A 14,063-nucleotide genomic window follows, 5' to 3' on the forward strand; every position below is an offset into this window, starting at 1 on the left:
CTGATCATTTCATGTAGCTGAGGATTATTCAAAGAAAACTTTTTTTAACAGAAGGGTAATAGGATTTCCTTAATCAAAAAAAGGGGATGTACATAAGAAGATGTACGACAAGTTTTGCAAAACCAATAAAAAAAAGAACAAGAAATCCCTTCCCATCCCTGATTTCGCTAGGCCATCTGCCAACTGATTTAAGCTTCTAGGAATCCATCTAAAGCTGCAGTTCATATTAGAGATTAACTCATAAATCCCCAGAAAACAAATGAAGAGCTTCCAAGGAACTGGATCAGGATTAGAAAACCACTTTATGATGTGAAGATATACCTTGATGTACACTATTAGAATAGTCCTTGTTGTACAGTATCGTATTCTTATTATTTTATTTGTTCTTTTTATTTTTCAGCCCTGTAAGAACATTCTTGTAACTATACATATCTTTTATCTCTTTAATATAAAAGAGACTCTTTGGGGTGGGGGTCGACTATTCTTGGCACCCCTAATTCTGTTTTCTTCTTGCTCTCAATTCGGTTCACATGGTATCAGAGCGAGCTGCCCTTTGATCTTCTTTCTCTCTGATCCACCTTGTTTTCTTGATCCATTGAGAACTTGCATCTCTTCCGATTGGTCCTGGACTGTTTTGATCTTTCCAGGAACCACTTTTCTGTTTTCTGTGCATCCAGAGAGAGAGATTTTATTGGATCTCTCTCGTTTGACATCCGTTTGCAGCAAGATTTGAAAGGAGTTGTCGCCTAGCCTTTCTCAACATACTCTGGAAGTTTTACCGAGATCCGTGAAGTTTTAAGAGAGATCTGGACTTCTCTTCTAGGTGGCTGCGCCCAGACTTTCCTTTTCTGGACTGTGTGTTCAATTTTCTTCTTCTATTGGATTTTGAACAATCTCCGGTGAAAGTAAGGGGTTTCTTTCTCGGTTTTTGACTCTCTTGGATTCAATTACAGCTTATTTCACTCGCTTTTTTTATCAAGTTTTACTTCAGTCTAGTTCCTTTAAACTTCAGTCGAACCCTATTTTATGCTATTTTCTTGTTGTAATGGCTTCAGACAAAGGTGATATCATTCATGTGAAGATGAATGGGCAGAACTATGGGATGTGGAAGTTCCATTTTGACTTTTATGTTGAAGGGAAAGGTTTAGAAGGATATCTGAATGGAACGGTCACTAAACCAGCTGAGACCGAGGCCAAGGCTTTACAACAATGGAAGTTGGATAATGGTAAGCTTGTTTCTTGGATTCTGAGTTCTACTGATTATCATATATCTATCTATACCTATGAGGAGAATGGAAACAGCCTATGATATGTATTTGTATCTGGAAAAAGTTTATCAATAGTCCAACGTGTCTAAACAATATCAAATAGAATCATAAATATTTTCCTATAGCCAAAGAGATAGGAGGATACAGGAATATTATTCTGGTTTTCTTGATTTATGGGCTTAATATGAGACTGTTCACATTGAACCCTCGGATCCAGTAGAGTGTGTGAAATATCTTTAGAAGCACTTTGAGAAGAGAAAGGTGACTCAGTTCTTGATGAGACTTAGACCTAAATATGAGATAATCAGGCCCAACATTCTAAGTAGGGGAACACTTCCATATATGGATTCTATTTTAGGGGAGCTTCTGAGGGAAGAAACTAGACTTCTCACTGTAGTCGGGTTTGATGGGAAGATGGCTGAAGTTGGGGCTGAAACAACCTTTGTTGCTCATGGGGGTAAGAAGCCAATCTCCAAGGACTTCTCCAAAACCCAATGCTATGAGTGTAAGGATTTTGGACACATTGCATCTCACTGTAAGAAGAAGAATGTGTGCACCTATTGCAAGCAACATGGTCACATCATTCTAGGCTGTCCAGTCTGACCAGCTAAGGGTTCTCAGAAAAGACTCAGCCCCGGGCCTATCAAGCAACAGATGGACAAGCAACAGACAATGTATCCACCAAGGGTGATTCTTCAGTGAAAGGTGATTCAACAGGTGTCATGGATGAAGAAAAGGTTCAGCAATTGGTATCTTCTGCTATTTCTTCTACTTTCTCTGCTATTGGCTTGTCTAGTAAGTTCTCTGCATATTGTTCTTCCCCTTCACATGCTTGGATTATAGATTCAGGTGCCACCAACCATATGACAAGAGCCTACCTCAATCACCCAAATCCTTCCACTGAAACTCACCATAAACATATTATTAATGCCAATGGTTAAAAGTTAGACATCATTGGTAGCAATGATTTGTCCCTTCAACTGTCACCAACCAGATCTTTTCCTCTCTCTAAAACCTTCTTAGTACCCAACCTTACTACTAATCTGATTTCTATTGGCCAACTTGTTGATGAAGGAAATGTTCTCACCTTTTCTCATGATGGTTGCTTGATACAGGACCGGTACAATAGGAAGGTGAAAGGGAAGGGGCGTAAGTTGGGCCGTCTGTTTGCGCTAGAGTTTGAGAAATCTCAATCAGGAGCATCCTCAACTTTACTTAGTTCTTCTTTGTCTGATTCTCTGGTGAGTTATAGAAATAATATTTGGGATTTATGGCATAATTTTCTGCTGGGAGGTGTTTTATAGAAAGATTAATACCTTGGATTTCTTGCAGAGGAAAAGGCCTTTCATGTGTTTATCCCCTAACTGGTGTGTACTTTGCAGGGCTAGTGGTGAGGATTGCTCCCACCTACTTGTATCTTGTTCCTTTTCTAGAGCTATTTGGAGTTGGATTTTCTCTTTATTTGGGTGTAGGTGGAATCCGTCCACAGACTTAAGCCAACTGTTCACTCCCTCATTTTTTGTGTAGCCTACAAAAAAAGGAAAATTGATGTGGGGATGTGTTAGAGCAGCTGCATTGTGGACAATTTGGGAAGAAAGAAACGCAAGGATTTTCAAAGAAAAAGAAAGAACCATTCAGGCTGTTGAGGATTGTATCTTGACTCGGGCCATTCACTGGTTGAGAACTTTGGACTTCTTTCATACCTTTTCTTTTGATGATATTTGGAGAAACTGGGTAGTGGTGGTTAATAGCCATACAAGGAAGGACAGGGAATCTGTAGTGTGGACCCCTCCGCCTGAAGGATGGGTAAAGCTGAACTTTGATGGCAGCAGCCAAGGAAACCCAGGCACATCGGGGATAGGAGGGGTGCTGAGAGACATGGAGAGCAACATATTAGCCTTGTTCTCAGTCCCCGTGGGAATAGGAGACTCTAATAGAGCTGAAATTTTAGCGGTGGTACAAGGTATTCAGACTGCAGAACAATTAGGGGTTCAGCACTTGGTAGTTGAAGGAGACTCTCAAATTATGGTGGGATGGTTGAAAGACCCAGCTTCAGCCATGTGGCAACACAGAGATTTATTAAGGAGAGTAAACTGGCTTATAAGAAATATAACTGTTACCTCTCTATGGGTGGGAAGATCAACAAACACCTTAGCGGATGGGTTAGCTAAGCAGGGGGCTACAAGGGAGAAGCTATTTTGGGCTGCTTTGTAATTTCATTTATGGTTAATTCTGTTTTATTTTGATGTAATACTTTTCTGAAGAGGTAACAGCTCGTGCCTCTTCAGTGGTTTTTTTTTCTGAATTAATAAATTTCCTCATTCATCAAAAAAAAAATTTATGGCATAAACGGTTGGGTCATCCATATTCCCAAAAATTAAAATTTTTGTTTGACTCTAGTTTGATTAAGAATAAAATTCCTCCTGTTCATACTTTTGGTGTTTCTTGCACTACGTGTTGTTTGAGTAAAAGTCATGTTTTACCATTTCTTCATACATTTGAACATACCACTAAACTCTTTTGAGATAATATATAGTGATGTTTGGTCTGTTTCTATTACTTCACGATTGGGATACAAATATTTTGTATTATTTATAGATGATTGTACTAGATATACTTGGATTTATTTTCTGCGACACAAATCAGAAGTCTTTGGTGCATTTAAATTATTTCATACTATGGTGCAAAATCGATTCAAGTGTGATGTGACTATCCTCCGCTCAGATTCACGGGGAGAATATAGAGACGAAGACTTTCTGGCCTACTTGAGTTATGGAATTCAGTCTCAGCGCAGCTGCCCAGACACTCCACAACAGAATGGTGTGGCTGAACGGAAGAAAGGACATATTCTCGGTGTTGTGCAGACATTACTACAGGAGTCTCATACTCCAACTTCGTTTTCGATAGAAGAAGCCAGTACATCCGTGTATTTGATCAAATTTTCTTCTCTCCTTTGTTCTAGGCAACACTTCTCCCTTCCAAAAACCTTTTGGTCATCCCCCAGATTTCTCTAGTCTTCATGTTTTTGGTTGTCCTTGTTTTGTTCATCTTCTTGTTCGTGAACGATCTAAATTAATTGCTCAGTTTGCTATGTGTGCCTTTGTGGGATATAGTCCTGACCACAAAGGATTTTTGTGCCATGATCCTACTATCCGCCGTATTCGAATTTCCCAGAATGGTGTTTCTTTAACATATCTCCTTCTTTGTTGGGGTTGCTAGATTGTCTGCTCCTTCCATCTCTATTTTGCAGGACTTTGACTCAGATGACACTACTACTTCCTCAATTGAGAGAGATTTTCTCGTCTTCACCCGCAAGCGGCTACGTGTCCCAGCTCCTGCGCCTACAACCCCCCTTCCACCCGGTCTAGAGCATCCATCTCCGATATCCTGTATAAGTGATACCTTAACCCAAGATCCTCCTATTTCAGATAGTAGTTCCGTTATTCCACTTCATCATTCTACCCGTATTTCTCGATCCCCGAACTGTTATGGTTTTCCTTCAAACCATAGTTCATTTTCTGTTGTACTTTCTTCCATAGATATCCCTAGATCTTATCAGCAAGCCATTAGAAGTTCTCAGTGGAAAGAAGCCATGGATGTCGAAATTCAAGCCCTCCATGAGAATGATGCTTGGGATCTTGTGCCAGCTCCTCCAGATGCTTCTATTGTTGGAAGTCGTTCGGTCTATACGATCAAACGGAAGTCAGATGGTTCCCTTGATCGATATAAGGCCCGGTTAGTTGCCCAAGGATACAGTTAGGAATATGGGATTGATTATGAAGAAACATTTGCCCCAGTTGCTAAGATCACCACAGTTTGGACTCTTATGGCCATATCTGTTGTTCATTATCGAACTATTTACCAACTAGATGTGAAGAATGCTTTTCTTCGTGGTGAACTGAAGGAGAGTCTACATGAAACCTCCGCCTAGATATTGCAGTGATCCTTCACGTGTTTGTCGCCTAAAGAAGTCTCTATATGGTCTGAAGCAAGCACTCAGGGCTTGGTTTGAGTGCTTCTAGGATATTGTTGTTGCAGCTGGGTATAATCAAAGTTCCTCTGACTACTCCCTCTTTGTTAAGTGAAGACCCCAGGGTATCACTAGCCTCCTATTGTATGTTGATGACATGCTTCTAACTGGGGATGATCATGACGGCATTTGTGAGCTGAAGTCCTTACTTCATAACTCATTTCACATGAAGGACCTGGGTCCTCTTACTTACTTCCTAGGTTTGGAGGTTCATCATAGCAATCGAGGGTATTTTATTTGTCAACAAAAATATGCCTCCAATCTTGTCAAATTAGATAGACTCACTGATGAGAAACATGTTGATACCCCCCTAGAGCTGAATGTCAAGCTATCTAAATCCGAAGGCCTCATCCTTCCTGATGCTACCTTGTACCGTCAGCTTGTTGGCTCTTTAATCCATCTTACTATGACCAGGCCTGATATTTCACATGTTGTTCAGGTCGTCAATCAATTTGTCTCTGCCCCGCAGCAACCTCATGACTGCTTTCACCACATCATCCGTTATGTTAAAGACAATCTCTCAGGGACTGTTTTTCTCTTCCTCATCATCCATACAGTTGAGGGTTTATGCTGATGTTGATTAGACTGGTTGCCCTAACACTCGCCGATCCATTACTGGGTGGTGCGTCTTCATGGGTGACTCTCTCATATCCTGGAAGTGCAAGAAACAACAAACTGTCTCTAAGTCTTCTACTGAAGCCGAGTATAGAACTATGTCTTCTGCATGTAGCGAGATTGTTTGGCTGAAGTCTCTTTTCATGGATCTTGGTACTCCTCTTCCTACTCATATCCCTCTATATGCCTACAACACCAGCGCTATCAAGATCACATCTAATCCAATCTTTCATGAGAGGACTAAACATATCAAGGTGGATTGTCACATTATTAAAGACCTTCTTGTTGCAGGCTCTATATCTCTTCCTCATGTAGCCTCTCACATGCAGATTGCCGACATCTTCACCAAGGCCATGACTAAAAGTCAACACCTCATTCTTTGTATGCATCAGTTTGAGGGGGAGTGTGAAGATATACCTTGATGTACACTATTAGAGTAGTCCTTGTTGTACAGTATCGTATTCTTATTATTTTATTTGTTCTTTTTATCTTTCAGCCCTGTAAGGGCATTCTTGTAACTGTACAAAACTTTTATCTCTTTAATATAAAAGAGACTCTTTGGGGTGGGGGTTGACTATTCTTGACACCCCTAATTCTGTTTTCTTCTTGCTCTCAATTCAGTTCACATATGACATTTGTGAGTCCCTTTCTACTGCAAGAGAAGTGAACTACTGGGCTTTTGCAATGCTATGACCTTCTAAAAGAGCACGAACCTTAGCATTCGTTGCATCTATAGAGGAGGTTGGGCCACTGTAAACCCAAAACTGGTCACTACTGAGTCTTCTCAAAAGGCCCTAAATTCTTGCAGCCACAGGGGCATCTAGGACTCTTCTAAAACTCCCATCAAAATTCAGAATGAAATCTCTGTCTTGCCTTGATTTGGGGACATGAGAAGCAGATCAAGCTAGTTTATCTGCACTTCTCCTCTATTTGGACCATCAAAGACCATGTTGTACATCATCCACAGGGATAATCAAAGAATGGCAATGATCTCCAATTGTCTCTTGTGGGGAGATTCTGTCCTCAAGGATTCCCCTATTGCATTCTTTTTTTTTTTTTTGATAGATTTCCCCTATTGCGTTCTTCCCATAAATCCCACATGACTGCATGGGGAATAGCTTTCTAGTTACCTGGCAATTAATAAGATGGCCTATGGATTCCCCATCACTCAGGCATAAAATACAAACATCGGGAGAGATGCTGAGTCTTCCAAACTTATTCTTCTGGAGGATATCACAGGTATTTAATTTTCCATGGGCAGTCGCCCAAATAAAGGAGGCTTTAAACGGTGGAGATCAGATTCTTTTGTCCGGAAAGGGAGAGGAGGAAGGATTGGCTATTAGCTTAAGGAAAAAGGACTTTGTGGTGAAGGATCCATTAAGAATCAAGGACCAAACAAGCTTATCAGGGGAGGAGGGTGAGATGAAGACATCGGAAAGAAGTGAAAGTAAAAAAGAAGCTTCACGGGTTTCTGAGTCCTTAAGGAGTCCTTAAGGGCTCTACGAAAGTTAAAGCTAAAAGAGAGGCCCATGTTACTGCAGCTGATGGTAGGGTCTGATTTATCTCGAGGCTTGAGATAATCTAAATAAGGAAAAGTTTCACTAACGGGTTTTCGGCCCCACTAAAGTTCTAACCAAAATCTGATTTGATTACCATTGCCAAGATTAAATCTCAAAAAAGAGAGAAGAAGTCAAGGGTTTGAATAATAGCTTTCCAAGGGTTAGAGGCCGTGAACCCAGATAAAGGAGGAGAGTTGCTCCTGTCCAAGATGTTTTGACCATATTTGCTGCAAATAAAAGAGGCCTAGAGAGAGGTGTAATCATTCTTAAATCTCCAAATCCATTTGCCAAGAAGTGCTTTATTTCTTTCAAAGATGTGTTCCAGACCCAAACCACCTTCCTTCTTATTTTTGAACACAGTTTCCCAATTGACTGAATGATCACTTTTCTCCCCTCCTTCCCAGAAAACACCTCACTGCAGCTTTTCAATTCTCTTCCTCGCCTTTGCTGGGATCTTAACACCGAGAGAAAATAGGTGGGAAAATTGGAAAGTGTATCCTTGATCAAAGTCAACATACCACCTTTTGAAATGTAATTTTTTTATCAGCCTTTTGAAATATAATTCCTTTTCCAAATTCCAAGCTGCTTCTCACACTTCTCAATAACTGCATCCCAAAAACTAGAAGATTTTGGGTTTCCACCAAGAGGGAGTCCAAAGTACTTAATCGGCCAAGATTAGATTCTGCAACCCAGAGCCTCTTTTAATTCTTCCACTACTTGCAGGGGGGTGTTAATTCCAATAATGCTGGTCTTGTATAAATTTGTCCTCAGCTCTTCCACTGCTTCAAAGCACTTTGGTAAGTGCTTGAAATCATGGAGATAATCCCAGTTTTCAATAAAGATGGTATCATCAGCATACTGGAGATGAAAGATTAGGATGTCATCACGACCCACCTGGAAACCTCTTAAAAGATTCAATTTGACCGCTCTATTCATACGGGCATCAAGGATGTCAGCTATCGAGGTAAAGACTGTAGTTCAATGTATGATGACAACATGCAGAGTGGAACTTTTTTTCTTGAAAAAAGTAAGGTAATATAATGTATTAATCAAAACAAGTCAAAATATCCAATCAGCCCATTTACGTTGAAAGACTGTACAGCGGGGATGGATAATACAGAACAAAAAAAAAGAACAACTATATGACAAAGTAAAAAGAGAGATCTGCCGTCAAAAAAAAAAAAAACTTAAGACAGAAAAGTGCAAGTTACCTGTAGTTCCAGATGAAAACAGTATGTTTGTGAATGCATCTACAGGTTGTTGTACCACAGAAAATTCATCTTTTCTGCAATTTTGACAGGAAAAGTGCAATTAAAATCTCAGGATAAATATCTACTTCATGATTTCCATAAAATATTATTTACAAATGAGAACTAAAGTTTCGGAGAACTAAAGTTTCACTGTTTGAACAATCAAAATTTTCCAAGTTGAGAAAAGTTTAACTAACTTCGTCAAACCATCAAGTTGTTCAACATAATGCTCTTGCCTTTGGTTTAATTACTGTTTAGCAGAATTAACTAACGCATGCATACACATGAAGGCACGCACACAAAGAAAGAGAAAGTCCATTGCTCTTGCCTTTGGTTTATTCTCAAAACATTAATATATTACAAAAAATACTGATAACTTCATCACAAACAATCTCTAAATGAATTTTTCATCAGCCAATTATCCTGGTTTTCCCAAATTTTTCTGACCTTGACCTTTCATTTCAAATAGCAAACTCCTAAACACAACTAGTCAATGCTTCTAAGCATCAATTATAACATCAACGTAGAGGAACAAGTATCTGATTTGATGGATACACTGGAACAACATGAAAATTTGAATGTAGGTATAAATGGGAGAAAAAAATTAAAAATAAAATATACTCATAAGAAAGAACATACTCGAAATGTTCTACTCTTTCTAGAAATGCATGCCAAGACATGTCACAGCCACGCAATTCCATTTTTAAGCTAGAACCTCTACTAGGGACAACAATTGCTAGAGGTGCTTGAGCATCAACAACCCGACTGCATTATTGCAAAGCACACCTGAGCAAGATACAGTCATAAGCCAGAAAATAAAATAGAATAGCTCCTTGAAAAGTGTAATATGAACATCACCTATACAAAGGTAGTATTTTGTCACCACGGATAATAACATCCTGAGGGAGAAAAATATTTAGGGTGAAAATGGTTAGGCCGATATATATTTTCTTTTAAAACAAATAACATGTTACATTTTTAAATGAGTATCTAGATAGAAGCATTTCTAAATTCACAAAGAATAATAGATATAAGAACTTCTATCCATAAGATGTTGAATTATAAAACCAATGTCATGGCTACAATGTCACTCGTTATATTCCTTCATGAAAAATTGTACGCCTGAAAACAATCAATTTCAAACTGAACTCAGCATTCTTAAACAGAAATTACAGGGGCAAGTTCATCTTAGAAAATTCCTGTCCTTGAACGTGATTGCCCTTGATTTCCATTTGTTCGGGTTCCATTTTTTGGATCATGAATTACCATCATCCCCCAAGTTAGCTAGGGGTAGGCATTTTCTACCAAGGGGGCCTTCGAAAGAGGAGCATACAGATACACTATTTGAAGCAAAAATAGAGAATGTATTGATCATAATGCATTCTCAGTTATAGGGTTAGATGGTTGGCACCAGGAAGGCTTGACTCAAAAAGGGAAAGTTGTGTGGAATTGATCCTGGCAGCTATTTTCTGGGTCATCTGGCAAGAAAGAAAGGAAGAATCTTCTGCAATCAACTGTGTTCAGCTGATGTATTATTTCAAAAAGTTGTTGGAAAAGTACTTTCACAGATGAGTATACATAAATATTTTGAAGGAAGAAATTACAGGACTTTTTTCTCTTGAAACTCTTTCTGTGAACAATCAAAGGATAGTAGCTTTGTAAGGGATGTTTGGCATGTTTTCTATACAACTCTTTCCTTTTCTTTTCTTTTCTTTTCTTTTTTTTCTGTTGAGGGGGGGGTGTTAATCCTTAAAAGTTAGCACTTAACAGTTACTAATAAAAAATGCGGGACAGGAAACTTGCAGATTTGTTCATTCACTGTACTACATTAAAATTTAAAAAAAAAATTGAGTAAATTTCAAAAAGAATACCTGGGTAAAGATTGCTTTTGCATTAGATATTTTGAGTCGTGTTGATATTTCAAGAGGGGCAAAGCTATCTGCAATGGATACAACAATATAGCCTGCCAAAACAATAGCTAGATAGATGACAACGGCAGTAACATTCATTGGCATGTCTATTGCAATTGCAGATCCTTTAGCCAAGCCCAGTGTATCAAGTGCATATGCAACCAACCTACAATATAGCACATCAAAATATATTCAACCAGACCAAAGTTTGAAGAATTTAAGAGTGTTAAATATTTCAGAGGTTCGTCATCTGTTAAATCATCTTCTAACAAACTTAGCATTTAACAAAGATATCTAAGAGTTTTTTGCAGCAGATGAGAAGCTATGTGGAGGCTATCTTCTTAGGTCTCGGTGGAAAATGTTTGTAGTAATTGTTCTGCTCAATTTTTCCTATCTGGTAATAATTTGTTCAGGATGTAACAGGGGAATTTCTCTTGATGTACCTTATCATGTCTGTTTCACGGTTTGATCCTTGGGACTTATCTTTCTCACCCTATAGAGCTAAAGGTGCCCTTGGAGGCAGACCATATTGTATTGCAATCCTCTTTATTCTTCTATAAGCATTACCTTTTTCAAAAAAATAGAAAGAAAGAAAGAAAAAGAAAACTTGTGCAAAGCAATTAAAGGACTGCAGAATGGAGTTCATCAATCTGGTTCATTTCTACATGTATCACTAAAGTAAAAACATTTGTTTAAGTTTATGAACATGTAGGCCACATTTGGATATGGATTATATAACTACAAAATGATAAAAATAAACTAAAAAAATCCACTACTACCATCTTCCAATCATGAAAGATGGATACAACAAAATCAGAATCAGGTCAGTTATGAATAGACTAAAGAGTTACTAGTACACCCAAAGCATACTTGATTTGTTGCTTGAGCAGTTCTAATTATTTTCAACATTTTTTAAGCAATGTAAAGTTAGTCAAAATTTTGTTTGTTCTCATATCTCTTTCCCTCTCCCTTCCTCAACATGTATCATTAACTGAAACCCTGAAACCTATCCTTTATTAAACTAAACTGTCAGCCATATATTCACCATAAAACCCACTGTCTTATTCATCTTTTTCTATTTAAATTTGTACCGCTTTTATTAAGATCATGATTTGACAAGCTAAAACCTGATAGATTCAAAATTGACCACTAGATCATGAATTTTCAAGCTCCAATAGTCCAAGACAACTAACCATGAAAAGAAATGGTGTATGAGAAAGATAGATGCCACATAATCTTGTGTTAACCCAGTCAGACTGAATAAAAATTCAACCAGTGATTTTTCTATAATTTAATTCATTAACAAAAGTTGCCTAGAATGAAAAATTAAACGATATCCATCTATTTATCATATGACAGAACTTCAAAGATTATGGTTGCAGATAAAATCATTTCAAACTAAATTCAACCAGTTTTTATTTTTTCAATGAGTGAATCAAGTGTCTGCCCATGCATAGATATGTAATTCTTCAGATTATAATTGTAAAAACATCCCATTAAAGAACATAAAGACTGTCAGATAATTAAATTATGGTAAGAAGAATAGAACATAACATACCAGACCTCTGAACGGAGTTGCTTAAGCGTCATATGTTTCACAGGTAGATTGTCATCTCCTTCATCACGCCATATGATCATTGTATCATTTAAGCTCCTCTTTCCATTCAGATTTAAGCAATTTTCCGCACAATTTAGAATTGCTCCCGGTAACCATTGACCTCCAGGGTAAGACAAATAACCTCCCTCGGAGGTATGCTCATACAAAATACATGATGGGGGTACAGAAAATGATATGTTCATTTCATCTAATACCATTTTCCAGTAAACCTAGAAAGATGGAAAGGCACTGAAATAAAAATATATAAAAACTACCATCAGCCAAAATTTAAGATGGTAGCAATGATACCTCAGGGTTGGAGACTGAAAATTCCTGGAAATCCAAGAAGCTTGTGATAGGGTCCTTATATTTTGAGCCAAGAAACTCTTTTCCACGTTTCTCTAGACAACGACCAACATTTGTTAAGATCGCAGTCTCCCTGCCATATATCAGGTAATTCATAACAAAAGGTTATACATCCTTTATGCTCAACTCCCAATTTTCACATTAAAAAGAAACACTTTTTCTTTCAAACGCTTCCATTGATCCGTTCCTCTTTGGGATTAGTAACGCAAACTCTAAAAATGTATACATAAGAATCTTTTGAGTTTGTACACCACTTAATTTGAGGGGAAGCTTGGAAAACCCCATTTGGTGTATCATTTTAAGTTAAGAGAGTTTAGAATTAAGGATGAGCAGAGTTGTTTGAATTTTTTTAGGCTCCGTTCGCTTTTCGATAAATTAGTTAGGGTAAATGCACCAACTCGGGTAAGTGTTTCCTGGGTAAATGCACTTACCGGGTAAGTGTTTCCTGGGTAAAGGCACTTACAGGGTAAGTGTTTCCCAAGGAAGCATATAAAATTCGTCTATATCATCGTAAACAAGTTACGCAAATTGTCTCATCTTTCTTTTCGTTTCTTCAACCCAATGCCATTTTCTTTCCCAGCAGTGACATTGATCAGTGAATTCTTTTAGATAACCAAAAAACTTATATATTAAATAATAACTTCATGGACTACAATTCCATTTTATGGCAACTACAACGTGAAATCTTCGCAAAACACAAATAAAGGAAGAAATAAAAACTAAAAATATATATATAATTAGGAGTTTAGAACAAGCTTACTGGTCGGGAATCCAAACAGGAGGATCAGAGCCGAAATCCTTGAAGCATCCGTAGTACATCATCTGATGGAACGCAAAAGGTATATTAGGGTTCAGAATTCTCTTTCTGATGTTCTTCCATGTATCTGAAGCTGAATTGGCGTTTTCCCGGAGGATTTCAGTCAGGTCTCCGTGGAGCTTCTTTGCAGCATCAGAAGATATCCCAAGCCCCCTGATATCTTCTACTGTAACGCAATCTAAGCTTTTGATCGCCATTTTTGTTGTTCGAGTTCTTCTACTTCTGGTCGTGTCAGCAACCGGTGAGAATAAGAGAAGGTGGAATGGATAGACAGACACTGACAGAACTAGTATATCATCACAACGCAAGAAGATGAAAACATCAAAACTACAAAAAAAATGGAATTGGCTTCCGAGCTGGCACCTATATGATGGAGTTAGGATTTCAGAGGTGGACTGAACGGTAAAAACCCCAAAAAGAAATAAAGAAAATGCTAAGTTTACAGACCCTTTTGTTGTATAACTTACAAATCTATCTCACACCACAAATATGGAATATAGCGTGGTGGTAGTGAATAGTGAGTAGGGAGGGTCGTGCTCGTGAGTCCGTGACTCAGAGATAGTATGGTTATGGTATCCTTGGATAAACATTCCAATAGCAGTAGGTCGAACAATCGGAGGTTCCATAACTTACAACTGTTGGATTGGAACT

The 14,063-nt window shown here is 38.2% G+C and overlaps 1 protein-coding gene across 2 annotated transcripts in view; it reads right to left on the reverse strand.

Annotated features, from left to right (window-relative positions):
- AAE17 (acyl-activating enzyme 17) overlaps positions 1-13,804 on the reverse strand; it is a 45,809-nt gene extending 32,005 nt beyond the window's left edge. Inside the window, exons 1-7 of one of the 2 annotated variants that reach the window (XM_088974868.1) lie at positions 13,356-13,804; positions 12,539-12,668; positions 12,191-12,459; positions 10,594-10,798; positions 9,581-9,621; positions 9,362-9,487; positions 8,684-8,757 (exon numbers count right to left, since the gene is read on the reverse strand). In XM_088974868.1, coding sequence (XP_088830994.1) covers positions 8,684-8,757; positions 9,362-9,487; positions 9,581-9,621; positions 10,594-10,798; positions 12,191-12,459; positions 12,539-12,668; positions 13,356-13,609 — 1,099 coding nt within the window. In that variant the 5' untranslated portion in view covers positions 13,610-13,804. The remainder of the gene's footprint in view (positions 1-8,683; positions 8,758-9,361; positions 9,488-9,580; positions 9,622-10,593; positions 10,799-12,190; positions 12,460-12,538; positions 12,669-13,355) is intronic. The other variant, XM_088974867.1, reaches the window with a different exon arrangement.
- Between the last annotated feature and the right edge of the window lie 259 nt (positions 13,805-14,063).

Source organism: Nelumbo lutea, chromosome 3, assembly GCF_056320005.1.
Source record: "Nelumbo lutea isolate HS-2025 chromosome 3, American lotus-T2T, whole genome shotgun sequence".
In the NCBI taxonomy this organism is placed as follows: domain Eukaryota; kingdom Viridiplantae; phylum Streptophyta; class Magnoliopsida; order Proteales; family Nelumbonaceae; genus Nelumbo; species Nelumbo lutea.